The sequence below is a fragment of the Lytechinus variegatus genome, chromosome 17 (genome assembly GCF_018143015.1).
Source record: "Lytechinus variegatus isolate NC3 chromosome 17, Lvar_3.0, whole genome shotgun sequence".
NCBI classification, from domain to species: domain Eukaryota; kingdom Metazoa; phylum Echinodermata; class Echinoidea; order Temnopleuroida; family Toxopneustidae; genus Lytechinus; species Lytechinus variegatus.
The window spans coordinates 24,762,614-24,790,597 of record NC_054756.1 but is presented as its reverse complement, the minus strand read 5'-3'; the positions used below and the strand labels follow the sequence as shown (position 1 = coordinate 24,790,597).

At 37.6% G+C, this 27,984-nt stretch overlaps 1 protein-coding gene across 2 annotated transcripts; it reads right to left on the bottom strand.

The window, feature by feature from the left end:
* Positions 1 to 492: 492 nt before the first annotated feature.
* LOC121430842 (ATP-dependent RNA helicase DDX24-like) lies at positions 493 to 25,155 on the bottom strand. 2 transcript variants are annotated; one of them, XM_041628262.1, is made up of 15 exons: positions 24,888 to 25,155; positions 18,854 to 19,304; positions 17,744 to 17,898; positions 16,607 to 17,149; positions 15,710 to 15,820; positions 12,870 to 12,988; positions 11,934 to 12,055; positions 11,252 to 11,370; positions 10,572 to 10,741; positions 9,500 to 9,611; positions 5,571 to 5,688; positions 4,445 to 4,619; positions 3,134 to 3,198; positions 2,511 to 2,609; positions 493 to 855 (listed from the first exon to the last, which is right to left on the bottom strand). In XM_041628262.1, the coding sequence occupies exons 1-15, from the start codon at positions 25,119 to 25,121 to the stop codon at positions 722 to 724; spliced, it is 2,727 nt and encodes a 908-aa protein (XP_041484196.1). In that variant the 5' UTR covers positions 25,122 to 25,155; the 3' UTR covers positions 493 to 721. The 2 variants fall into 2 exon arrangements, with proteins under 2 accessions (XP_041484196.1, XP_041484197.1); XM_041628263.1 differs by having other exon boundaries at positions 18,854 to 19,301.
* Positions 25,156 to 27,984: the final 2,829 nt, after the last annotated feature.

Genomic DNA, 27,984 nt, shown 5'->3' with positions numbered 1-27,984 from the left:
TTTTATTTGGAGTCCGCCCATGTGACAGTACCTGCATCATACAAGCAAAATTTTGAAGCATTCTCATCCTTCATGTCATTTCTTTGCTAGATTATTTTATTGCAAGCATAAATAAAAAAAAAAAAACATGTGATAGTGATGATGATGGTTGGTAATGGTGGCGATGGTGGTTGTCATGGTGCTGGTGATTAAGATGATGGTGGTGGTGGTAATGATGGTGGTGGCGATTGTGTTGATGGTGGCGGTGATAATGGTTGTGGTGATGATGACCGTGGTGGTGATGATGATGACCGTTGTGGTGGTAATGATGACGGTGGATATGGTGGTGATAGCGATGTTGACGGTAACGATGATGATGGCAGTAATGATGGTGGATATGGTGATGATAATGTGGTGAAACTAAATAATTGCCAATGATTGCTGATGCTATGGATGCTGACAAAGTCAAGCTAGAGCATCACTGGATTTCAAGCTCATGTGAGATGGCTATCCACACATTATTCTAACATAATGCCACTGAAAAGAATGCAAGATATCAAAAAAGTAGACTGAAAAATGTTAGGGACAATGAAATGTTTTCCGAGAATGGCCGAAATGTGATGACTATGATGAGGAATAAAAATCAAAAGAAAAGTACTTCTGAGAAGAAAAATCTGAATAATTTGTGTTCACATAGCCTATATTCTAAGAACAAAATAAGTAATTATTTTTTTATTGTCCTTCATTTCCTTTTCTGATATCTGCCCATCCGCTTGAACTTCTTCCTTTTCTTTTCCTTCTCTTTACCATCATCCTCCTTGTCCTTCTTGATACGAGCTTTCAGCTTGGAAAATGCTTCGTGAGATCCAACAGTGGCTGTGAAATAACAAAAAAACAAAAATAATTTAGGGAGAGAGTAAGATGTTTTTAGAGCCTGCAAAATATTTTCAGGATTCCACTATGGAATCTGATTTTGTTTCATTCATCGTAATTCTGGTATGATTTTAATTATGTTGTACAAATGCAGAGACAATATATAGTTTGGTAACATTTGTAATCTAAAACAAAGAAAATGGAGAGAGATTTTTCATGTTTTCAAATAACAGTGATGGAAGTGGTATCAATATAGGATTCTGAGGCCAACTGTTTTTATTTTGCTTTTTCTATTGTGGGAGATAAAGTTTGCGAGAACCATGGTGCTGGAACCAAGTTAATATTGAATTCTCACGGAATGGCTGGGAGTTGTTGCAAAATGAGTATCGTAGCAGACTTAGTACATATAGTATGATTGTCGTTTGGGTTGCACAAGGTCCTGGGTTTAACTCCAGACAAGCCCCCAGTTTAACAAGCTCATACAGAATCTCTGATGATACCTCAAAACAATATATTTTGACACTTAACACCTAAATAGACTGGGCTATTTCGACGCCTAAGAAGACGGGGGGGGGGGGCTGATTCAGCCCCCCTTATGATCTCGGCTGTCGATAGCGCGATCGCTACGAAAATTGGCACACGCGTTACCCATGGCATTATCTACAAAACTATAACAAATTCTGCAAAAAATCTCATGTCTCATTAATTATGCTAATTTATGCGTAAAATCATAAGTTTGCTCTAATTAATAAAATAATGCCCCTGAAATAATTATTTTTGTTTCACATACTCTAGATAGGCATCTGATCAAATCGATATAAAAAAAAAATCAAAATCACATTTATTTTCTTATGTATTCTATTGTTTTCTAAATTTCTTATGTATTTCTATGTTTTTCGACTTTTTGTTTTTGTTTTTTTCAATGGAAATTGTCGGGGACCTTATTTTGACCATAAACAAGATAAAATTAATTGATTTTAAGCAGTAACATGATAAATAATGATACATTTATGAATTTTGGCTAAGAACACTATTTGCATTGGATTTGTACACAAATTCATGTTTTTGAGTAATTTGGGGTCTGCATACACTTACGAAATGTTGCGTAATTTTGGAACCCCGTACCGGGGGTCACAATTGTGGTCTCAAAAGTTGCGCGAGACTTGAAAGTAAAAAGTCAGTGAGCGACGCGGTCAAACAATTTTGTGCGGCAGATTTATCGCGAAAAATGTCGGGGGCTGAATCAGCCCCCCCAGTCTTTTTAGGGTTAAAACCTGAAAACACTGAAAACAGAGATATGCCAAGAAATATCCAATTTGAATAAATTAAGTCCCAAAACATGTTTTAGTCTCTAAAAGGTAAATTAGAAAGAAATAATAATTTTTTTTACTGAAACCGATGCATTTAAACACAATTAAGAATATCAAGCGGGAATCCTTATTACTCACATTTCATTGGATTTTGGAACTGCGTTTGATTGCAACTCTTCCTGCAACAGGCCACTGGGGGATGTTTCACAAATAGTTAGTGTGACTCTTGTGACTCTTTACGTCACACTTAAATTTTGTGAAACACACCCCTGGTGTCATTTTACGCACTAAAGACAGTGGTTAAATAAGAAGCTGCTTTCACAAATTTGATTACTATGGCATTATTACCTTGAGAGAAAGGAGTGATCAGTTTCCCTTGAGAGGTCAGGTAGCGTTGCGAGTAACCAGCCGCAAAGATTCTCCTCTTCAACAATGCCTTCAGGTGACCTGTAAAGTCAAAATGATAACTGCTTAATTGACTGCGAGCTTCTTAACATCCCTGCCATCTATTCATATTATCTAATAAGACAAATAATGCACAGGTTTAATTTAAGTATGTGACAGGAGTTGCTACACAGTCATATCTGGTGTTGTGGTTGAAAAGCCCCTGGAAGCCTAAACCATTTTGCACCGTTGTACATGTAAGTAACTTTGTGTGCAGTGCATCGCTACAAACACATTTATATTTGTGTATTTTTTGTTATATTCAAAAGATAAATGAAAGGGTGTTGAAAAAATGGCAGGAATAGGAGACAAGAAAAGGGCAATAGATGATGCAGATATAAATCATGGCCAAATCATTAAGAGGAGTTCAGGAAGTTAATAAGGAAATACATCTTAACCTGTTGACTACTAAATTCTGTAATTCTCATAGGCTTTGTACAGGGGCGATCTATTTTCAGGATGCAATGGGTAATGGGAATGAGACGGGAGGGAGATGGTGTGTACAGTTTGTTAGAGAATTATCTCACCTCGCATCATCCTCATTTTTTTGTTGAATTGTTTTTGCTCTGAAGAATCTCCCATGTCATGAAGACTGTAGGGGTGATGTAATTAAGGATATCAAGAAATTTCAACAACTTTGATATAATGATAATGACCTTCATCACCATCATCACGACCAACACATCATTATCTTCATCATCATCACCTCCATAACTAACTCAATAGTTAGTTGGAAATAAATTTATGATCATTATCACCACTATCATCACATCCACCACCATCATCATAATCATCATCACCACCATCATAATCATCATCACCAATCATCACCATCATTATCATCACCATCATCACCATCATCATCACCATTATCATCATCATCATCACCACCACCACTACCACCATCATTGCATCCACCACCATCACCACCACCATCATAATCATCATCACCATCATCATCACCACCATCATAATCATCATCACCACCATCATAATCATCATCACCAATCATCACCATCATTATCATCACCATCATCATCACCACCACCACTACCACCATCATTGCATCCACCACCATCACCACCACCATCATAATCATCATCACCATCATCATCACCACCATCATAATCATCATCACCACCATCATAATCATCATCACCAATCATCACCATCATTATCATCACCATCATCATCACCATTATCATCATCATCATCATCACCACCACCACTACCACCATCATTGCATCCACCACCATCACCACCACCATCATAATCATCATCAATATCACCACCATCATAATCATCATCACCACCATCATAATCATCATCACCAATCATCACCATCATCATCACCATTATCATCATCATCATCACCACCACCACTACCACCATCATTGCATCCACCACCATCACCACCACCATCATAATCATCACCACCATCATCATCACCACCATCATAATCATCATCACCACCAATCATCACCATCATTATCATCACCATTATCATCATCATCATCACCACCACCACTACCACCATCATTGCATCCACCACCATCACCACCACCATCATAATCATCATCACCATCATCATCACCACCATCATAATCATCATCACCACCATCATAATCATCATCACCAATCATCACCATCATTATCATCACCATCATCATCACCATTATCATCATCATCATCACCACCACCACTACCACCATCATTGCATCCACCACCATCACCACCACCATCATAATCATCACCATCACTATTTTCACCATCACTATCACCATTATCATCATCATCATCATGACCAAACAGGCACCACCACTACCAGTCAAGGATACTTCAAGTGCTCATCTACGTCCACATCCAGCTCCTTGGCAGCCCTGACAAACCAATCGTTCTGATGTTTCTTCTTAGAATGGACATGCTCAAGTTTATCAATCTCCCTAGCTAGATCTACCCTCTCCTTCACAGCTTGGTAGTAACTATGCTCCACCGGAAAGCTGGGAATCTCCTCTGTAAAACGAAATGCAACGAAACCCTTGTTTACACACATCTAAAAGATTAAACGAGGACGTGTATAGCATGTAAAATTTCCCTCTTGACGAGGCAAATTCCATGACTCAATATGTAACTATCACTTCAGTAATGTACTCAAATTCTGAACATATATGTATCTTTCAAACAAGAGTTGTTCTAGGCAACCTAAAAGCTTGCTCTATACAGGCGGCTGCTATAGACAGGTTCTTATACACACAATGGCCCATATTCTGAAGTCGGGTTCAACTTTATAGACAATGGTCTAACTCTGCACTAAAATTATGGGAAGCCAAATGTTTCAAAATTTTGTTTATGGTAAATGCTTCTCATGTTCACTGTGCTCTTTATAATTCGTTAATGGTGAATACAAACTTTACAAACTTTGCTCATTCTCCTGAGGACGACAAGAACACACTTGTCGAAACGTCGAGATTGGGTGGTCCTTTTCAGGACCAACATTTGCCCAAGAAAGATACATGGTGTACCGTGAAATCTACTACACAACTGTCATACTTATCCTTCCCAGCCAGTTTATAATGTTTTGGGAGTCAAATGAGCTGATACATTGAACCTCTACTGTTAGAGATTTATGTAACAACTGGCTTTCCATAGTTAGACCAAAACTTAAAACCAGAGTTTAAATTAAACTTGACTTGAGAATACAGGCCAATCTGTATCCATGAGAATCAGTTTTAGAGGTCACTATAGGCAAGTGGCTGCTACAGAGATACCTGGGGAGCGTTTCATGAAAGGACTTGTCAGACATTTTATCCGACAAGTACTGTTTTATCCGACAGTTACTATGGTAACAGTGCCTCTCAACCAATCATTATCAAGGAAAGTTGTCAGATCTGACAACTTGTCGGACGAAAATGTTGATGAAACGCTCCCCAGTAATCACTAACACAGGTTTGAATATATACATACCTCTGTTGAGTGTCTTGCATAATCTCCTGTAGAAGTTCATCTCGTTGGGGGATACCAGGGTAACACTTAGACCAGACTTGGCCTGTCTCGCTGTACGGCCACTACGGTGAACATAAGACTACAAATAAACAGGAAAAATTTATTGTAGAGAAAGAATACAGCTGCATTAAAGAATGGGTAAACAGTGAGCAAGATCAAAACAAAATTGCATTATTATCATTATTATTATAATTTTCATCATTATTATCATTATTATTATTATCATTATTATCATTATCATCATTATTAGGTGGTCTGTCGTTGACAGATCACCTATTAATTTCGTCAGAATTTTCTTATTTATTTATTTATTTATTTATTTTTACGGATTTTCTTGTCGCCAAGTTTTCTCAAAATGGACATGGTCAATTTCATTGAATTTCATGTCATCTATAGGTTCTGTCATGGACACGTGCAGTGAAGCTTTTCAAGGTCAACAGGTCATGATGACGTCATCTAGGCGCCATTTTGTAAAATCACATTATCAATCACATCTCCATTATCAATTATCAAAAATCAATCAAATTTACATCACATCAATTTCAGGTCAAGGGTCATCAGGTCATGTCATTAAAGGTCACCTAGAGGTCACGACGGGCGCGTACGCGCGCGTCAAAATTTCAAAATGCTCAAAATCTATTTTTGACCAAACGAGAGTACGTTTCAGGTAATTCTAAGCATTTCAAAAATTTGCGCGCGCGCACGCATGCGTGCGCGTTTCCGCGCGTAACGCCATAACGAAACGCAGAAACACCGTTTTTTTACATCATTTCATTGATAATAAAATTCTGAACAATTTGATACCTTGATCAACCTTCTACGACCATTAATAACGAAATTAAATCACGTTAAAGTTTGCAGCACGTGTGCGCGCGAGCTCTCACTACAGGCCATATACGGGCAAAAACATGCCTATTGTAAATTCACTGTAGCTCTTTAAATAGTCCGTTGACCCCCAATTTTTTTTTGATATATCGATAGAGTATGAGTTGTAGATTTGATTTCATGTCACCATTGTCCCTCAATTTGATCATGACGTCATCAAAATGGCGCCTAAACTAAAAATTTCATTTTTTCAAAAATGACGTCATCAAATTTATGCAAATTTGGTTGTAACTTCTCGAATATAGATCTTTTTTCGCCCACATTTCGATATGTTGTAGTTTAGAATGTACTCTTTCTCCTCAGTTAACATGAATATTCGTTTTGAGAAACGCATCATTGCGTAAAACAGCGATGAAAAGAGGCATGTCATTTTTCCTCATTTTGCGTGTAATCTCTATGGGACATGACTTTTTCTCAAAACCAGATTCGACATTCCTCTATTTCGTGAGCCATATCTCCATTTTTTCTGGTCAGTTTTCTTTAAGCTTTTAGTATGTTGTAGCTGAGATTCTAAGCTTTCGCAAGTGTGCCCTTCATTTTTTGATCAGATGCCGGGATCATGCCCGTATTTCACTTGCAAAATTGGACTTGTAATTCTCAAAATTGCTTACGTGTATTCTCTATGGGGAATATCGTGGCTCAATGGATAACGCATTTGACGTGTTCGTCCGTATTGCTGACGTGTAGGTCCGTGTTGCTGACGTATTGGTCCGTGTTGACGACGTGCTCTGCCGGCATGATCCGTGTAGATCCGTGTGAAGCTGCCGTGTTGATGCTGTGTTCACAGTCATCTGGGGCAAAACTATCCCGGACCTCCCCGGATCATGCCGGCATTGCCGTGTTGATCCGTGAGGTATAATCTTGTATCTGTTTGAAGATGTATGTCTGACGATTGTCATCACCACATCAATAATCACATTTAGTAATGGTCAAAACTTATTCTTAGGATGTCTACGATCAAGATTATCAATGATATCTAAATGATTTATTTCATACATCAGCCGACACTGAATGACAAATCATGACAGACCACCTAATTCGTCCGCATGACGAATTAAATTCTAGTATTTTAATTGTAATTGTTAGCATTTCATTGATTTATTTTTCGCACCTATGTTTGTCGCCAACTTTTCTCCGAATCGGCTGAATCAATTTTGCTGAATTTTTCGTCATACATAGGATCTGTCATGGACACGTCAGAATAAGCTTTTCAAGGTCATCAGGTCATGATGACGTCATCTAGGCGCCATTTTGTAAAATCACATTATCAATCATATCTCCATTATCAATCTTCAAAAATCAATCAAATTAACATCATACCAACTTAAGGTCAAGGGTCATCAAGTCATGACATCAAAGGTCACCTGGAGGTCACGACGCTTGCGTACGCGTGCGTCAAAATTAAAAAACGCTCAAAATCACTTTTTGACCAAAATAGAGTACGTTTTAGGTCATTCTAAGCATTTCAAAAATTTGCGCGCGCACACGTGTGCGCGCGCGTTTCCGCGCGTAATGCCTTAACGCAGTGCAAAAACACCGTTTTTATTACATGATTGCATCGATTATATAATTTTGAACAATTTGATACCCAATTTAGCTCTCTATGACCAATGATAACGAAATTAACACCCGCTAAAGTTTGCAGCACGTGTGCGCGCGAGCTCTCACTATATGCCGTATATGGGCAAAAACATGCCTATTGAAAAATCACTATAGCTCTTTAAATAGTCCATTGACCCCCAATTTTTTTTATATATATCGATAGAGTGTGAGTTGTAGATTTGATTTCATGTCACCATTGTCCCTCAATTTGATCATGACGTCATCAAAATGGCGCCTAAACTAAAAATTTCATTTTCTCAAAAATGACGTCATCAAATTTACGCAAATTTGGTTGTAACTTCTCGAATATAAATCGTTTTTCGCCCAGATTTCGATATGTTGTAGTTTAGAATGTACCCTTTCTTGTCAATGACATGAAATATCGTTTTGAGAAACGCATCATTGCGTAAAACAGTGATGAAAAGAGGCATGTCATTTTTCCTCATTTTGCGTGTAATCTCTATGGGACATGACTTTTTCTCAAAACTAGATTCGACAATCCTCTATTTCGTGAGCCATATCTCCATTTTTTGTTGTCGGTTTTCCCTGAGCTTTTAATATGTTGTAGCTGAGATTCTAAGCCTTCGCCCGTGTGCCCTCCATTTTTTTATCAGACGCCGGAATCATGCCCGTCTTTCGCTTGCAAAATTGGAATTGTAATTCTCAAATTTGCTTACGTGTAATCTCTATGGGGAATATGCTAGCTCAATGGATAACGCATTTGACTTGTTCGTCCGTATTGCTAACGTGTAGGTACGTGTTGCTGACGTGGTGGTCCGTGTAGCTGACGTGTAGGTCCGTGCTGCTGACGTATTGGTCCGTGTTGACGACGTGCTCTTCCGGCATGATCCGTGTAGATCCGTGTGAAGCTGCCGCGTTGATGCCGTGTTCACAGTCATCTGGGGCAAAACTATCCCGGACCTCCCCGGATCATGCCGGCATTGCCGTGTTGATCCGTGAGGTATAATCATCTATCTTGTATGTATCTGTTTGAAGATGTATGTCTGACGATTGTCATCACCGCATCAATAATCACATTTAGCAATGGTCAAAACTTATTCTTAGGATGTCTACGATCAAGATTATCAATGATATCTAAATGATTCATTTCATACATCAGCCGACACTGAATGACAAATCATGACAGACCACCTAATTCGTCCGCATGACGAATTAAATTCTAGTTATTATCATTATTTTCATTATTACAATGCAATCATCATCATTACTATCACTTTTCTTATTATGACCTGTGAAAATTGATACCCCCAAACGAAGAGCATTGTCACTCCCATTTTTTTTTTTTTACTTTAAGGGAAAATTATTGAAAAATACAATAATCATTGTACATCTGGCAATGCTGCTAAAGATGAAATATGATTTTTTTTTAGAATCAGTCTTACCTCTGACGTTCTAGGGACTTGGTAGTGTATCACATGCTCTATATCTGGAATATCCAAGCCTCTGGCAGCGACGTCAGTAGCCAGGAGTAGCCCTTTGGGATTCTTCGTAAATCTGGGAAACAAGTATGGGGGGGTAATATATGGAGGTATATCCGATTATCAAACACTTTTCATGCATAAAATCATATCAAACACCAAATTTCTTGAAAATTTTTCAGACTTCAACTTTAAATACACAAATAACAAATGTGGGGGTGTCATGGTCTAGTGGTCATGACTCCCGTCTTTCAATCTGAAGGACGTTGGTTTGATTCCCAGCCATGGCGTGTTTTCCTTCAGCAAGAAATTGACCCGCATTGTGCTGCACTCAACACAGGTGAGGTAAATGGGTACCGGCAGGAAGTAATTCCTCAAAAAGCTGTGTGCATCGGAATCGGTAGACAAGCGCGCCTTGAGCAACCAGCAAGGTGGATACGTGCGCTATACAAATCCTATATCATTTATTTATAAATACTGAAAAAAAGATGTAAAATGTAACTGAGATCAATAATTTTCATTACAATATCACCATCTAATTGCACCTCTACTTGACATTCAGAGATTTTTAAATGGTAATGTACTGTCTGCCCTGTATATTCAATGAATAATTGACATTAGCCATCAATCTACTATGTTAACCATATTTTTTTATTTTAGGAGAACAAGGTCTTTACAACTGTAACTGGTGTGTTGGCTTAGTTAGTAGAGTGCCCGTGTAAAAACCAGAAGGTCGAGAGTTCAAGCCCTGGCCGCATCAGATCAAAAGACATAAAAAGATGAGAGTTGCAGCTACCCTGTTTGGCATTCAACAATTCAAGGAATAGAGCTACGTTGATCTGGCGCTGCACAGAGGCTGCCGGGCCCATGATCAATTGGGGCAAAAGGAATTTTCGGAGTATTTCTATTTCCTGATTTCATTTAGAACAAAATATGGATTTTTATATTTTTCTCTATTTTGGATTCCTTTTGGCTTCCTCCTATTGAAATTCCCTTTGGAAGAATCTTGCAAAGTTTGAAGTGTGTGAAATCTTACCTTTCTAGATTTTTAAGGCGCTGCTTTTGAATCATAGAGGAGTGTAGTGGAAGCGGCGTGCATTCAAGCAGAGAAAGGATAGACACCAGTCTTCTTATACAGTCTATGCTGTTAGTAAAGACTAATGTACGGCCGGGATACTGCCTCAGGAAGTAGAAGAGGTAGATATCCTGCAAGGAATACAATATTATATTATATTGAATTGCTCAGAATGGGATATAAAAAATAGTACAGCGCATTCAGCAGCGAAGGGATAGACACCAGTCCACTGGTACAGTCTATGCTGTTAGTAAAGACTAATGTACGGCCTGGATACTGCCTCAGGAAGTAGAAGAGATAGATATCCTGCAAGAAATACAATATTATATTATATGGAATGGCTCAGAATGGGATATCAGAAATAGCAGTTTATTCCAGCAAAGAAATGTTACATACCAGTCCGCTGGTACAGTCTATGTTCCCACAGTCACGATTCGCAACACAATTGATCGTGGAGTAATCATGGTGATCTTATAAGATCGTATTAGTCAGTCATGGTAATTGTATTGAATATAGAAAATTTTTGAATGGTAACACAAATTTTCGCTATCAGGTACGAAAGGTCAATCGCGGCTTTTGTAAAGGATCACTCAACAGTGGGTAAGAGGTATAAAGAGAGATACACCAGGAATAGCAATCACCTTTTCTTCGACAGCACAAACAATCTTGCTCTCCAGTAGAGTGGAAGCAGTGCCTTCTCGTTTGGTGAGATCTACCACCTCTGCGTCTTCTCGGATTCCAACTTTGGCCATTACAGAATCTAAAACACAAATAGAAACAAGTAACTGAATTGATTAATTCATAAATTAATCTTTAACTGGTGTTAAGATTCAGTATATGAATGATGGATGGATGGATGAATGGATGGATGAATGAATGAATGAATGGATGAATGGATGGATGAATGAATGGATGGATGGATGAATGTATGAATGAATAAATAAATTTCTTAAGAAATGAACCAATGAATGGATGCATGCATTAGTGAATGAATAAATAAATTAATTAATCAATCAAATAAAGGATGGATGAATCAATCAATCAATGCAGTGATAAATTGAGTAAGGCAGAGGCCATGCTTTCATTTTATGTTTGATCTACCACCTTGAAGTCTTTAACCTTGACTATTACAGAATCAAAGTATATCAACACACAAATGATCTAATTAAGTAATATATCAATCATTTGACTGATCAAATAAAATAGTAAAACAACAAAAAATCAAGTAAAATAGGCATAATGACTGAGCCTTGATTTGTGTATCTGCATTTGTGCACATCTTTTTGGGACAATCCCATAATATCATTTTGATCATTGACTCACCTAGTTTATCCTTCTTGTCTTGTTTGTAAGCCTTCTTGAGTGATTTCCTGAGTGGCCCCAGATGGATCAGACTTAGCGTCGCTGAGAACACAAAGGTCTGTCGCGATGACTTCTGCTCCGAACTGAATATTTCATCAGACAAAATCAAGAAAATATCAAAAATTAAATAAATGAAAATCAAATAATACAGAGCTTAGTCTTTAGTTTTGCAGAGTAGACATTTTCAATTATAAATAATAATTATGGTCTATATTCTGAAATCATGATCTAAATTTTGTCACATAGATCTCTAACAGCAGAGGTTCGGTTCCTCAGCACATTTGGTGCTCAATTCACTCATACCTGTCTGGGAATGACTAAATAGGTTTTCTTTAGTATCATTAATGCATGGGGAAAGAAATCCGTTTAAAGATACAGTTGATCTGAACAAAATTTTGATGTGTGGTCCCTGCCATCAAATTGTGTACAGAAGGTCCCTTTCAGTCAGGAAATTTACACAGCAAGATTTATTATTGCTAGTCTTTTATGAAGACCTCCTTGTTGATAGATGGCATTCTCTACTAATCCAACTTCGTAATTGTTACATTGAGACCTTGAAATCTGAACTAAAGACCCATTTTTTACAGCAACTTTGTGAATATGTAACATATTGGGGAGCCAGTGCCTTTGAATGATTCTTCACAGATAAATGGCACCATAAAAATGCTAATCATAATCATCATCATCATCATAGAAATTGCAAATATGGTCAGTGCCTGCAGACTAGATGCAAGCAGATGGTCCATGTGCAAAGCCTATGGGAGTTTAAGAATTTTCATGTTTCCACTACAATTCTTAATTTCCTTTATAATTTCCTAAAAAGCGCATTGAGCACTCTACAGAGTGGATTTGGAGCAATGCAAGTCTAATTATTATTACTATTAATTGTTTTCTAACCTGTTTAGAAGGTCCAGTATCTCTGACAGCTCTGCATAGTGACCCTTCTCAACCATGCGGTCAGCCTCGTCCATGACCAGGCATTGTATGTCAGGCAGGCTGGCAAGATGAGGTTCGCCCTGCGTGGATGGTGACACAAGGAAGAATTGAGTGAAGAGTTGTATGTGGTGTTCACAGGGGGAAGGCATTCAAGACACATTATCATGTTTCATGGGACAGAGGTGTTGTGGCTCACTAGATAAGTCGCCAGACTTTGAATCACAAGGTCCGGGATTCAAATCCCACCGCACCACTCACGTCCTTTGGCAAGGCGTTTATCTACATTTCCCACTCTCCAACCAGGTGTAAAATGGGAACCCGGTAGGAAGAAAATCCTTGAATGCTTAAGCGTCCGATCAGGATAGCCATGCTAAAGTCGGTGTAATAGTATGTAGCACTCAGGGAGATTTGTATTAACCCTAATTCTCCCGGGTTCAATTTTCCCCTCAACAATTTTCGTGATATATCTGCTGCGCGAAATTTTTTCACCTCGCAGCTCACTGACTTTTTACATTCAAGTCTCGCACAAATTTTGAGACCAAAGTTGTGACGCCCGGGTACGCAGTTACGACATTACGCAACATTATGCAAGTGCATGTCAGACCCAAAATTGCTCATAAACGTGATTTCATGTACAAATCCAATGCAAATTGCGTATTTAGCCAAAATTCATAAATGTATCATTATTTCTACTTTTACTGATTAAACTTAATTAATTTTGCCTTGTTTATGATCAGAATTATGTCTGGAACAATTTCCATTGAAAAAACAATAAAAAACAAAAAGTAAAAAAACAAAGAAATACATAAGAAATTCATAAAACAATAAAATACATAAGAAATTTATTTCCAAACCAAAGTTTTTTTGAATTACGATTGTTAAGAATGCTAAAAAGAAAATTTTTACCAAAAATTAGCATTCTAGGAGCTTTATTTAGTGAATTAGAGCAAAAAGTATGATTTATGCATAAATTAGCATAATTAATTCATATAAAATAAAATCTCATTATTTTGGAATATTTTACCATACAGCCTTGTAGATTACATCGCACACTACCAGCGTGCAAATTTTTTGCGTCGCTCGCGCGATCGGCGGCCGAGATCTTAAGGGGGGGCCATAATGGCCCCCCCCCCCCGGGAATGACAAGAATAAAAATACCCCGGGAGATTTAGGGTTAAAACGCGTTATATAAATGTTGCATATTAATTATTAAGTTGGAAAAAATCATCTTGACTCAAACAAGAATTATGAACAGCAGATATTATATAATGCCACTAGAAATTATCTCAACTTTCCCTGACCCCTGGGTTGCCTGATGCTCAGCATGCTTAGCCAAAACATTTCTCACTGATCTCCTCTAAAGAGGTCTCTATTGCATATTCTTCCAATGCTTTTCACCCGTTCCCCATGAAAACTATCACCAATATTTCTTCAAGGGGGTACCAGATAGGGAGGGGGGGGGGGGGGTGTTTCATAAAGCTGTTCGTAAGATACGAATGACCTTAAGAACGACAGGTGATCCTTTCTTGTGGTAAATGGTTTATTCATTGGCGATGGTTATGCGCGTAAGAAAGGTTCATCAGTCATTCTTAAAGTCGCTCTTAACTTACGAACAGCTTTATGCAACGGCCCCCGGGTCATAAAGTTCACCAGTCGTTCTTAGAGTCGCTCTTAACTTACGAACAGCCTTATGAAACGGCCCCCAGGTCATAAGATAAGAGCTACTTTCAGAACGACTGGTGATCCTTTCTTACGCACTAACCCATCGCCAATGAACATTTTGGTGTATACCATTTACCACAAGTAAGAATCATCAGTCACTCTCAAAGTTGCTCTTAAAGGACAAGTCCACCCTAACACAAACTTGATTTGAATAAAAAGAGAAAAATCCAATAAGCATAACACTGAAAATTTCATCAAATTCGGATGTAAAATAAGTTATGGTATTTTAAAGTTTCGCTTCATTTCACAAAACAGTTATATGCACATCTCGGTCGGTATGCAAATGAGGAACTGATGACATCACTCACTCACTATTTCTTTTGTAATTTATTATATGAAATATGAAATATCTTTATTTTCTAGTCATTGTCATGTGAAATGAAGTTTCATTCCTCCCTGAACACGTGGAATTCCATTATTTTAACATTTTGTGCTTCAGGCAAGAAGGTCCTAATGGTCAAATTTGTAAAAATTAAAATATTGTATAATTCAAACAATAAAAAACAAAAGAAATAGTGAGTGAGTGACATCATCGACTCTCTCATTTGGATGTACCGTAACTGGCTCGTTCATATAACTATTTTGTTAAAAATAAGCGAAACTTTGAAATGTCATAACTTTCTTATTTTACATCCAATTTTGATGAAATTTTTAGCATTGTACTTGTCTGATTTTTCTCTATTGATTTGAATCAACATTTTTCTGAGGTGGACTTGACCTTTAACTTACAAACAGATCTATGGAACACCCACCAGGGCCCCGTCTTACAAATAGATATGATTGATCCAATCAATCATATCTCTATGGAAATCCATCAGTGTCATAATTTTTTCTACAGGAAATGTGCAAAATGCCCTTTGTAAACAAAGGAGAACACACCATACTGTCCAGAAATCAATGAACTTATGAATATACATAATATCTAGAAAATTTTTGAACAAACATGCATTTAGTTTGCTGGCTGTCCATAAATGCGATTGATCAGATCAATCGCAACTCTTTGTAAGATGGGGCACAAATATGGGAGAGCAAAGCAATAGAAAAAGCAATTGATCAGATCAATCACAACTATGTCTTACCAGTTTATAAAGCTCCCATAACCTTCCAGGGGTACCCACTATGATATCTGGTCTTTTCTTCAGAACTCTCTTTTGCTTCTCGGCAGACATTCCTCCAACCACCACGGCAACCTGGAATAAATTGAAGGAACTAATCAACTTTTCAGCTGGAATAAGAGATAAATTGTACTTGTATCTCTTCATAGTGTTTTAATCAACAATACTGAAGTTTTAAGATGAAGCAGTATGGTGACACGACATTTGCTCTTGCGACAATTGCCCCAAACATAGTTTCATCTAAGACGTACTTAGGGATTCAAAAAGGTTTTATGTAAGGTTTAGGGTTCATGGTTAATGGTCGGGTGTAGTGTTTAATCCAAGGTTGAAGGTTATTTGATTATTGTGTGAAATTTATAGCAGAGGGAGCAAATGTCAATGAACCATTAGTAGTCCATGTTTTAAATCTGGTTTATTCCCCGCCTGCGAGGGTGGACCGGATGCACCTCACAAACCACAATCACCCTCCTACGTGTACATCCATTTTAATGGATGTGCATAAACTCACCCAAAATGAAAGTCAACTATTGAAAAGGTGTCAAATAATAGAATTATTGCCATATATCATGTATAAGGGCACCCAACAGGTAGACCTCATGGGTGGCCCAGAAGAGAGGCATGCAACACACAGATATTAGAACTGCTGGAAGAATTCATCACGGTACTGTGGTACTCTTACCACAATATCGCAGAAGAAAAAAGACATTCAGGGATGCCACTTAGATTTGTTAAAAAAGTCTGAAAATCATCTAGAACTACAGAGCTTTCTTACATAAAAAGTTCATTTCCTATGGCTGAAAATGTGTTGTGTCTTAATTCAGACTTACGTGGCATCTTTAGACGTTATTGTATATTCATTACCTTGATATCTGTCATCTTTGCTGCAGCAACCAGGTGATTCTTGACCTGCACAGCCAGTTCCCTGGTGGGTGTCAGGACCAGTCCAAAGAGCTTCTGCTCCTGGTCAAGCCCTCCGGCCGGTGTGCTGGTCAACGGTAGCCCGGCCTTTACCCAGTCCTCATCCGCGATGTTATCGATGACATCCACACACTTCATTTGTGACTTGAGCCTCTGCATGTCAACCCGTCCTTCGACATCATCAACCTCAGAATCAATGTCGTCATTGCTGTCAGGTTCCTCGACATCATCATCAGAGCTATTGTCACTTAGATCATCATTAATATCACCATCGCTCGCAACCTCTTCCATCAAATCTGCATCCTGGTCTTTATGTTCGTTTGTCCTTTCGTGATTCGATGGACTTTGTCTAATTCTTGTGATATCAGTCCCATTGTTACTTGGGTTAGGCTTTGTCTTTGAGGTCGAGTCAGAAGACCTTGCTGCTCGATGCTGCAGTAACTTGTATATTAGAGGTATCCCAAAGGCGAGTGTCTTTCCGCTGCCCTAAATGTGCACAGAAGAATTGGAGCTGATATCAGGGCTTTATATCACAGAGCAATCATGCAATCATTCGCTATAAATGGTAATTTCTGATTAAAAGTGAACAATGATTATGGACCAATAAGGAATGTTCTTTCATAACTGCGATCAATCATTAACCTTTGTGATATTTTTGACACAGAGACCTAGAAAGCTAGAAAACACCTCATCTTTTCTTCTTTTTCCTATCGCCCATTGAGACCTTTGTACGGTGTAATGCACTATACAAAAACTGTTCTATTATTATCATAATTTCTTCATTTTCCCTCTGAGAAATCACAAGATGAACAAGATAGGATACTGCACTTCAATATTAAGAGTCACCAAATATGCTCAGCATGTGAAATGTGTCTTATTTCTTTCTAGAAATATATCAACTAATAATGAAATTTTATAAAGTCACAAAATATACTCCCATTCCAAGAATACTCTAGATTGAAATTCTGTATAATCCTTAGTAATACTTCAATCTGAGACGATTTTGTTTCAAACACCTTAACAATATTCGAAGTTAAGATTTTAGTGGTTAATAGACTTATTTTTTTCTCACAATCTCACCGTTTCAGCTGCTCCCACTATGTCTTTGCCTTCGTTGATAGCAGCAGGTATGCAACCAGCTTGAATCGGAGTGGGGCGGGTGAAACCCATGGACTGCAGGGATTGATGCACTACGGTGGGGACAGATAGGCTGTCCCACTTGGACATAGCAACTTCTGGATTAAAATAGAGATTGAAATTCAGCATTAGTTGAATTGAATTATCATTGAAGACATGAAAAAGAAAGGGTTATATTGGGGTGGGGCGATGAATCCCATGGACTGCAGAGATTGATGCACTAGGGTGGCAGAGCTGCCAACCTGAAAAAGAACATTTCAGTAATTTTAAAGCTGAAAATCAGTATTTTGATGATGATATCAGTATTTTCAATGAAATACCATAAGACAACACATAAAACGGAAACTTTAGAAATCAGTATTTTGCATGAAACCTTCAGTATTCTTCTTATTCTTCAGTACTAAATACTGAAAATCCGTGCTACTTGGCAGCTCTGGGGTGGGGATGCTTGAATGGGGGTGGGGAGGGTGATTCCCAATGATTGAAGAGATTAATGCATTAGGGTGGGGATAGATGGTTCAGGAAAGATAGGGTGTCGCACTTGGACATGGAAACTTCTAATAAGAACACATTTATATCAAGTACAATCACTATTAGGGATGCATGAATGTGGTGGGGCTGGCATCTATATTTCAGTGCTTGAATTAATCAAATTTTCATCAGAGTCAAAGGCTACAGATGCCCTACTGATTGGCCTCAAACCTCCTCTCATTGGCCTTGGATATTTTTGTGCCCTCTTTTTTGCAAGCCTGTTGCATAAAAGTTACTATTCCGTAAAAGTTACTTTGTCATCAATGTTAACAACCATGGTAATGCTGATCAACAGCCAATCAGAATCAAGAATTACAACTTTTACGCAATGGAGCCCAGGGACCATTTCATAAAACTCATTAAAAAAAAAATGCAACAACAGTTTTAAGCTATTGAAATCAGTCAATTTGATTGGCTGATAGTAAACTTGTCATAGTAATTCATGCACTTGTTTTCATTCAGGTAAGTCTTTATGATGAGACCCTGAAATATTTTCAACCAATCATTTACAACGGTACTCACCAGTACTAGGTATCTCCCTTCCATTATTATCTTCTTCCTTGCTATTCTTTGGTTCCTTCTTCTCTTCCTTAACTCCCAAGTCCTCTCCTTCTGCTTGCTCACTCTTTCTCCTCTTCCTCTTCGCTCGAAGCTCTTCAAGTCGCTCTCTTCCCGATTTTCTCTTCCTTACTCCTGACTTTCCGGGGCTTGCTTCTTTCTCCTTACTCTTCAAAGCATCTTCCACATCTTTGCTTTCAACGGCAGTTTCCTGCTTAGTCCTAGCATTCACATCGGCAGATTTGCGTTGCTTGTCTTTTGATGAGGTGCTTTTCTTGGGGTTTGTGATCGAACTGTTTGTGGTCGTGCCTTTCTTCTTGTTCTTTTGATTCCCTTTCACCTTCTTCTCAATGGATGTTTTACTGGCTAGGGGTTTCTGGACGTCTTGAACCTTCTTGAGTGATTTGGACTCCTGCTGCAGGGGATAACAAAATGGAAAAGGGATGCAGAAATTAAACTGGCAATACTGAATACAGTGGGGGATTTCAAGTTCAGTGTTGACCTTTTGGTGTTGGTGTTAGGTCATTTTTTTTAATTAATAAATGGTTGTAAAAATGACTATATTACAATGGTGATTGATTTCACAATAACACATGTATGTATTATTTACCTTGGGTATGTGATTATTATTTTTTAACATATTTTTAATTATGTTTTCCCTTTCCGTCTTTCATTATGTTGTTGTGATATTGATGCATATTTGTGTTTTTGCTTTTATGTTTGAAAATCTTTAATTCGGCCTTTTGGCCGCAAATGATTTCTGTTCAATAAACCATTTCTATTTTGTACCGGTAACTATCACAGGGAGGAGGGCTCCATCACTAAAGCACTTAGTGATCTTGGCTGGGAATCTCTTCTGACAAGAAAAAAAAACACAGACTTTGTAAGCTAAACAAGTTGAACAACGGTCTCGTCAATATCAAGATAAGTGAGTTTGTCCAACAGAACGCGAGACATACAAGGGGGATTCCTCCAGATTCACCATAAGGCTTTCTTTCAAGATTCCTTCTATGTAAACACGACAAAGTACTGGAATAACCTCCTCGATTGTTAATTGCCCTTCCCTTTGAGACATATGAATTAAAACTAAAACAATTTCATTAGGTCATTCCACACAAAGATGCGCTACTCTCTTCAACAACATTTTGCCGACTCAACTGAAGTGAGGTCAAATGGGTATGCAACTCTATGCAAAGCACAGTGTGCTTTGGCCAAGAAAAGGTCTTGATGGTACGACATGGTGGTGCATACAACATCAGAATCACAAGACATTGGTTCGGGTGGCAACAAACCATTTCCTTATTGTGCACCTTTCATGCACCGTTTTTTTTTTGTTTTTTTTTAACGCTCTCCCTGCACACATTCAGGATGCACCTGACACTGTCATATTTAAGAAGAGTTAAGACTCACTTTTCCCAGTCACAGCAAATACAATCTATTTTTATCAATGTACACTGTATCTTGTCATTTTGTGGATTGTTTAATTATATAGTATGTGTTTTCTTTAATATATCATTGTGTCTTGTTTTCTTATGTACGTTTCTTTCGTTCTGTATAATTTTTATATATAAACAGCGCTTTGAAACTGTTGTCAAAAGTGCTTTATAGAAATATAAATTTTGATATCATTTTATCATCTTAAAAAAAATGCGCCACACTAAACCAGACGTCCTAATATTTATCACAAACTTTCTTGATGGCTGCCTACTTACAGTATGTGCTCAAACAGGAGTCATCGACTATACCACCGATTGCACCTGGGCACAATATTTGAGAGATCTGCATGTACAGTGGACCTGGGGGACTTTAAGAACGACTGGTGAACTTTTCTTGCATGATTAATAATCACCAAATAACATTTAATGGTGAATGTTATTTACAAGAAAGGATCACCAGTCACTCTTAAATTACAAACAGCTTTATGAAATGGCCCACTGGGAAGAGGTCATAATAGGGAACATACAGATCCTACCCCTCAAATGCACTCCATTCTCTCACATCCCGAATAGTTTTGTTGAATAAAACGGAAATTGAAATTGCGGCTTCCTGGAGGAAAGTATTGGGATCCATCTGATGAACTTTTAAGGAAGCTGCAATGTCGTGTTCTCCCACTAACATATTAGTGGTGAGAGGAATTTTGCGATGCTTGATTCTAGACTTCAAAGAGCACCAAATACTAAGATCTCCAAATTGGAGGGAAAGAAAATGTTCTCTTTCAATAAAACAAGAAAGTGGTTGGAAACGTCAAGTCCACAGAAGAAAAGGAACCTCATTGAAGAGGCAGTCACCCAATCCACAAAAATCACTAGAGCAGATGGACAAGCATATGTTGAAGCAGTCAGGAACAGGGTCAGAAGCAAGCATAAAATGAACGTAAAAGATGCCAGAGAACAAGAAAGATTGGAGAAGATAATGGAGTGTGTAATAACACATGGGCTTATTGGGGAAGAGGTCAGAACAGGGAACGTACAGATCCTACCCCTCAAATGCACTCCACTCTCTCCCACATCCTGAATGGTTTTGTTGAAGTAATAAAACGGCAATTGAAATCGCGGCTTCCTGGAGGAGAGTTCTAGGATCCATCTGATGAACTTTTAAGGAAGCTGCGATGTCGTGTTCTCCCACTAACATATTAGTGGTGAGAGGAATTTCGCGATGCTTGATTCTAGACTTCAAAGAGCACCAAATACTAAGATCTCCAAATTGGAGGGAAAGGTAATGTTCTCTGTCAATAAGACAAGAAAGTGGTTGGAAACGTCAAGTCCACAGAAGAAAAGGAGCCTCATTGAAGAGGCAGTCACCCAATCCACAAAAATCAGGACTGAGGACAGAGCAGATGGACAAGCATATGTTGAAGCAGTCAGGAACAGGGTCAGAAGCAAGCATAAAATGAACGTAAAAGATGCCAGAGAACGAGAAAGATTGGAGAAGATAATGGAGTGTGTAATAACGCATGGGCTTATTGCAAAGGACAACCTTGGTGAGAAACTTAAGCGTATGTCCAGGACAAGAGCCTGTAATGTCCTCCGGAAGCGAATCAGCCTTCGCACCAAACTTTTGCAACAAGGTGTTGAAAAGGATGCCTTCTCCAAATGCTCGAGAGAGGAGCTTGAAAGAACTACATGCAGTCTCCCCACATGAAGCTGAAGATCACCATCACTTGTACCCGTCATTCATTACTGATCCATCTAGCATTCTACACCAATATGTGTGTATGTATATATGTGTATGTATGTGTGTATGTATATGTATGTATGTCACCTGTACGCTTACCACTCCCTTCTATTATTTATGCCATTATGCATTTACTATATAGATATAAGTAGACATAAGTTGATCTTCTTTTTGACGAAATACTATTTTGTTTTTGTTTATCTGCTTATATTCCTTGAATTGTATGTTTCTTTTTATTATTTTGCACTCCTTGTTTTGAACAAAATATTGACGAATATCAGTGACACATTCTAATTAATTCAATTCACCATAAATTCCACCATCGATGGGATGAAGATGGCAGAGACATCTGATATAAAGGTAGAGTGGTGGCACTTGACAGCGGGGAGCTCAAGATACTTTATGATGACCAGGATGAGCTCTACTTCATGACACTTTCAGAATTCTTAACAGACTTGTACATGCAAGACCATATCCTACTATAAAAAGAAAAACGTAATGCTAGTGGGAACACAAATGGTGTGCATGTAATGTAATACAATATTTTACAATTGCTTTGATATTATTATTCCAAGCATATTGTCTGAATAACAGTTTATCAATCGGTAACAACTTACGTATGGAAAACAAGCTATGCACCTTGAAAGTGTGGCAACTTGCTTCCTGATGCTGATGAATCATGAGGTTTGGAATTATTTTCGAACAAGTTTGAAAGATTACTTATTGAAATAACTCCTTTTCTGATGATCTGTGATGTCAGATTTTTCTTCCAGACCTACATGTACAATGTATGGAATATAATTGTTTTCCATATAGCCCTTTTCCCTTTTGGCTGCTATTACTCAAGCATTTATTTTGCTTACATAGTTTGCCATTGCATTTGTTTTTCACTACTTTGTCTTATCCTTAAATTGTATTCATGTCTAAATTTTGTTATGACACTTTTATAAATTTGTCACATTGCAATGTACTTTTAATGTCATACTACGATGTTTATGTATTGTAAATTTATTTTTGACTTTATAATAAATGCAGAAACTCCTGCAAACAAGTGGAATGCCTCTGGCCGTCTCACCTGCATCACGCGGTTCAATATAGCAGCAGTGCTGACTTTGAATACTACTCTAACTCGCACAAGATGTTCAGTGATACATGGTTACTCTTATGTCCACTTTTTATGAACTAGACCAATAAACTTACAGAGATATGATGGTTATTCAACAAAAAAACCCAACATGGCCAAAGTTCATTGACCTTACATGACCTTTGACCTTGATCATGTGACCTGAAACTCGAACAGGATGTTCAGTGATACTTGATTACTCTTATGTACAAGTTTCATGAATCAGATCCATAAACTTTCAAAGTCATGATGGTAATTCAACAGATACACCCAATTCGGCCATAGTTCATTGACCTTTGACCTTGGTCATGTGACCTGAAACGCGCACAGGATGTTCAGTGATACTTGATTACTCTAATGTCCAAGTTTAATGAACTAGACCAATAAACTTTCAAAGTTATGATGGTAATTCAATAGATACCCCCGATTCGGCAAAAGTTCATTGACCCTAAATGACCTTTGACCTTAATCACGAGACCTGAAACTTGCACAAAATTTTCAGTGATGCTTGATTACTATTGAGTCCAAGTATCATGAATCAGATCCATAAACTTTCAAAGTTATGATGGGAATTCAACAGATATCCCCAATTCGGCCAAAGTTCATTGACCCTAAATGACCTTTGACCTTGGTCATGTGACGTGAAACTCATGCAGGATGTTCAGTGATACTTGATTAACCTTATGTCCAAGTTTCATGAACTAGGTCCATATATTTTCTAAGTTATGATGACATTTCAAAAACTTAACCTCAGGTTAAGATTTCGATGTTGATTCCTCCAACATGGTCTAAGTTCATTGACCCTAAATGACCTTTGACCTTGGTCATGTGACATGAAACTCTAATAGGATGTTCAGTAAAACTTGATTAACCTTATGGCCAAGTTTTATTAACTAGGTCCATATACTTTCTAAGTTATGACGTCATTTCAAAAACTTAACCTCAGGTTAAGATTTGATGTTGACGCCGCCGCCGCCGTCGCCGTCGGAAAAGCGGCGCCTATAGTCTCACTTTGCTTCGCAGGTGAGACAAAAAACCCAAGCATATTAATGTGAAAGAATATGCAAATATTTCCTTTCATAATGAATGAATGGTTCACACCTGAAGAAAAAAATAAGAAAATATATGCATGTTTAGTCTGTTGATATTTCAATTTTTGTTTTATTTTCCTTTCCTCCATTCTTTTAGGATGGGATTTCACAATGGAAGGTATACATACAGAGTAATTTTTTCATTTATTAGCACCTCAATTCAATTTTGAAATGTTCCCGATTGTCCGTTTAAGCAGAGCGCACGCACGCGTATGTATCTTGAGTAACCCACTGGCGGGGTGCTAAATTTGGGTGTTGGAAATATTATCAATTTTTTAAAATGCGCCACACGTAAATTCCTTACTTTGCGAGAGCCCTGCTACTACTAGTCTATTGCTACAGCCAGGTATGGCCTGTCCCAGGCTTCATGCATGGGGAGTAAACCTACGTTAATCAGTAGGCTAGCTAGTAGATCACTTTTACTCCCCAGAACAATGAAGCCTCCAAGCTAGCTGAGCCCTAACCCAGGGAGCGGGCGGGAGGTCCCTGGGTTTGCCAAGCTCCAGCTCCGCCTCAACCATCGGCGGCGTCTTTTTCTAGCTGCCGCAGCTCAGCGGGCAGTAAGCGGCGGAGCGGAGCACCTGGCTTCACTCTGCATGCGCATGCTTACCTTTCCCACAGTCCCACTCGTAAGTTTTCTAAGCATGTTTGGATCGTAATCAGTTAAAACCTCCATTCCGACGAATCCACCCATCTCTTCGTCAGCAAACGCTGACATATCCACTTCGAATGGTTTCCAATTCTGATCATCTAGAAAAGCGGGCTGTTTTCGTGATTCTCTCTTCATTTTGTTGTATTTCTTCAAGCGCTCTCGCCGCTTCACGTGTCGACTGGAAGTCGCCATCTTGATTTGATAACCTTGCCTCCATGCGCCGTCTCTCACCATGAAATTTGTTGTAGATTTGAATAGGAGGGGCCAATATTAATTCACATCATTATTACAATAATGATGATTAACAATTTCCATTAGCAATCAAACCAAATTTTAAATTTATTTGCACGAGGAAAAGTTGGAAATATAGAATAGATAGGTCCTAGATTGTGGAATCGGGGGGGGGGGGGGTGGGACTGCCCCTAATGTAGTTTAGAGAAAGAATAAAGAAACAAAAAGCAAAAAACTGGCTGGCCCATGCCCCCTTTTAAATCAAAATTTATAATAATGTACATGAAAATTGCATTAAAACAGAAGTGTACCCCCCCCCCCTTGAAAGTCAGTGAAGACCTTTTGTGCTTGGGTTTGTGTGTGTGTGTGTGTTTTGGTTGTCAACTTTTGTTGGGGGGATGCAATATCCTCTATTTTTGGTTAAAAACACTTTTTTTTATGCTTGTCAAATTTGTTGAAAATATAGATCAGAGCTGAAGTGCATTGATCTATTTTTCAATTTTTAATGAAACTCTATATAGAAAATGTCAGAAAGAAAAGAAAGATATATATTTCTCAAGAAAGATATATATTTCAAGAGTGAGAGAGAGCAGACCTGAGAAAGTGGGAAGATTATCAAGAGGGGAGGATCGTAAGAGGGGTGATTTAAAGGACAAGTCCACCCCAACAAAAACTCGATTTGAATAAAAAAAGAAAAATTCAACAAGCATAACACTGAAAATTTCATCAAAATCGGATGTAAAATAAGAAAGTTATGGCATTTTAAAGTTTCGCTTATTTTCAACAAAATAGTTATATGAGTGAGCCAGTTACATCCAAATGAGAGAGTTGATGACATCACTCACTATTTCTTTGGCATTTTATTATATGAAATATTGTTATTTTCTCGTCATTGTCATGTGAAATGAAGTTTCATTCCTCCCTGAACACGTGGAATTCCATTATTTTAACATAAATTTGTGCTTCAGGCAAGGAGGTCCTAATCGCCAAATTCGTAAAAATGAAATATTGTATAATTCAAACAATAAAAAACAAAAGAAATAGTGAGTGAGTGACATCATCGACTCTCTAATTTGGATGTAACTGGCTCGTTCATATAACTATTTTGTTGAAAATAAGCGAAACTTTGAAATGTCATAACTTTCTTGTTTTTCATCCGATTTTGATGAAATTTTCAGCATTGTGCTTGTCTGATTTTTTTCTATTGATTCAAATCAACATTTTTCTGAGGTTGACTTGACCTTCAAGTAAATGTTCCCAATCTCGATCACTCCATACTTTGATTTAATTATCATCAATATCATTGCCATCATCGATCTCCATCGCCTTATCTTCACAATTGACATCCTTATCTTCAACATTACTCAGATTATGACATTTTAAGAAATAAATATAAAATTCTGCTTTTTATAAGAGTAATAATCAAGCACCTGACAGGTACATTCTAACGTTAGCTCTGGCTAGTCCACCTCAGAAAAAAAGTTGTTTTGAATCAACAGAGAAAAATCAGACAAGCATAATGCTGAACACTTCATCAAAATCGGATGTAAAATAATTTATGACATTTTGAAATTTTCACTTATTTTTCACGAAATGTTCACTTATTTTGCTCAATTTAGTCACATGCATATGAGAGAATCAGTGATGTCACTCACTCACTAGTTCTTTTGTTTTTTATTGTTTGAATTAGGCAATATTTCAATTTTTACAGAGTTGACATTAGGGACCAACTTGACTGAACCATATGTTAAGCAATGGTAAGTCCACTTGTTTCACAGGACAATGAGGAGAAAATTCGAATATTTCCTAATTTAAATAATAAAATACAAAAGAAAAATTGAGTGAGTGATGTCATCAGTTCCCTTATTTGCATACCGACCAGGATGTCAGAAACTATTCAATGGAATCAAGCAAAACTTGAAAATGTCATAATTTTCTTATTTTACATCCGATTATGATGAAATTTTCAGTGTTATGCTTGTTGGATTTTTCTCTTTTCATTAAAATCAACTTTTTGTTGGGGCAGACTTGTCCGGGGTAAACAAAATATTTTGTATTCCAAGTCAAATTTCTATTACCTTAAAAATGACAGTTATGTGAAATTATGAAAGAAAAACATTGAAATTTGCACTCCACCCTCCCCCCCCCCAAAAAAAAAAACAGGATGGGCCGGGATCACCCGTCTTTCCTGTGCAAGCTAAAAAAAATTAACCCTTTTGAAATTTAGTGTAATAAGTACGAGCTCAAATAAATATATTTTCCAAACCACTTCAATTCTATGTTCACAGAAATGCTGAAAAAATACTTACCCACTTTTCCATTACATTTAGAATGATATCACCTTTGAATATAAGTGACACAGTTCTAAGATTTATATGATGATTAAAAAGGCCAACTCTCAACTATTACAAAATTGAAAGTACAATTACTAAACACAAGTTCATATTTTCTATTTTCTTTATATTACTGAATTTTATTAAAAGTTGAAGAATAACTGATAAAGACTCATAAGATATGAAATATATTTTCAACACACTGCAACAAAGTGAATCTCATATAATTCTGAGAAAAAAATATCAAAAAGAAAGTTATTCAATATTTTCACTGTACTGATAATAATGGTTCACATGAAAAATAATAAATTCTGTAATTACCTGTAATACAGAACATTTTGTGTAAACTTTCTCAGATAAAAGTAGACTTGAAACAAGTACGTGTCAGCCTCATCATTGTAAACATTTTCACACAAAATAAAATGCCCAATTCCTGAAGATGTATACTCCAAATTCATATTCCAATTCCTAGACAAATGCAAATCAAAATT

Excerpts from the sequence above, each read along its gene's own strand:
- LOC121430842 (XM_041628262.1), bottom strand. The coding sequence starts at position 25,121 with ATGGCGACTTCCAGTCGACACGTGAAGCGGCGAGAGCGCTTGAAGAAA. Across the intron at positions 19,305-24,887 it reads CGAGTGGGACTGTGGGAAAG|CAGGAGTCCAAATCACTCAA; the intron begins GTAAGCATGCGC and ends TATCCCCTGCAG. Across the intron at positions 2,610-3,133 it reads AAAAATGAGGATGATGCGAG|GTCACCTGAAGGCATTGTTG; the intron begins GTGAGATAATTC and ends TTGACTTTACAG.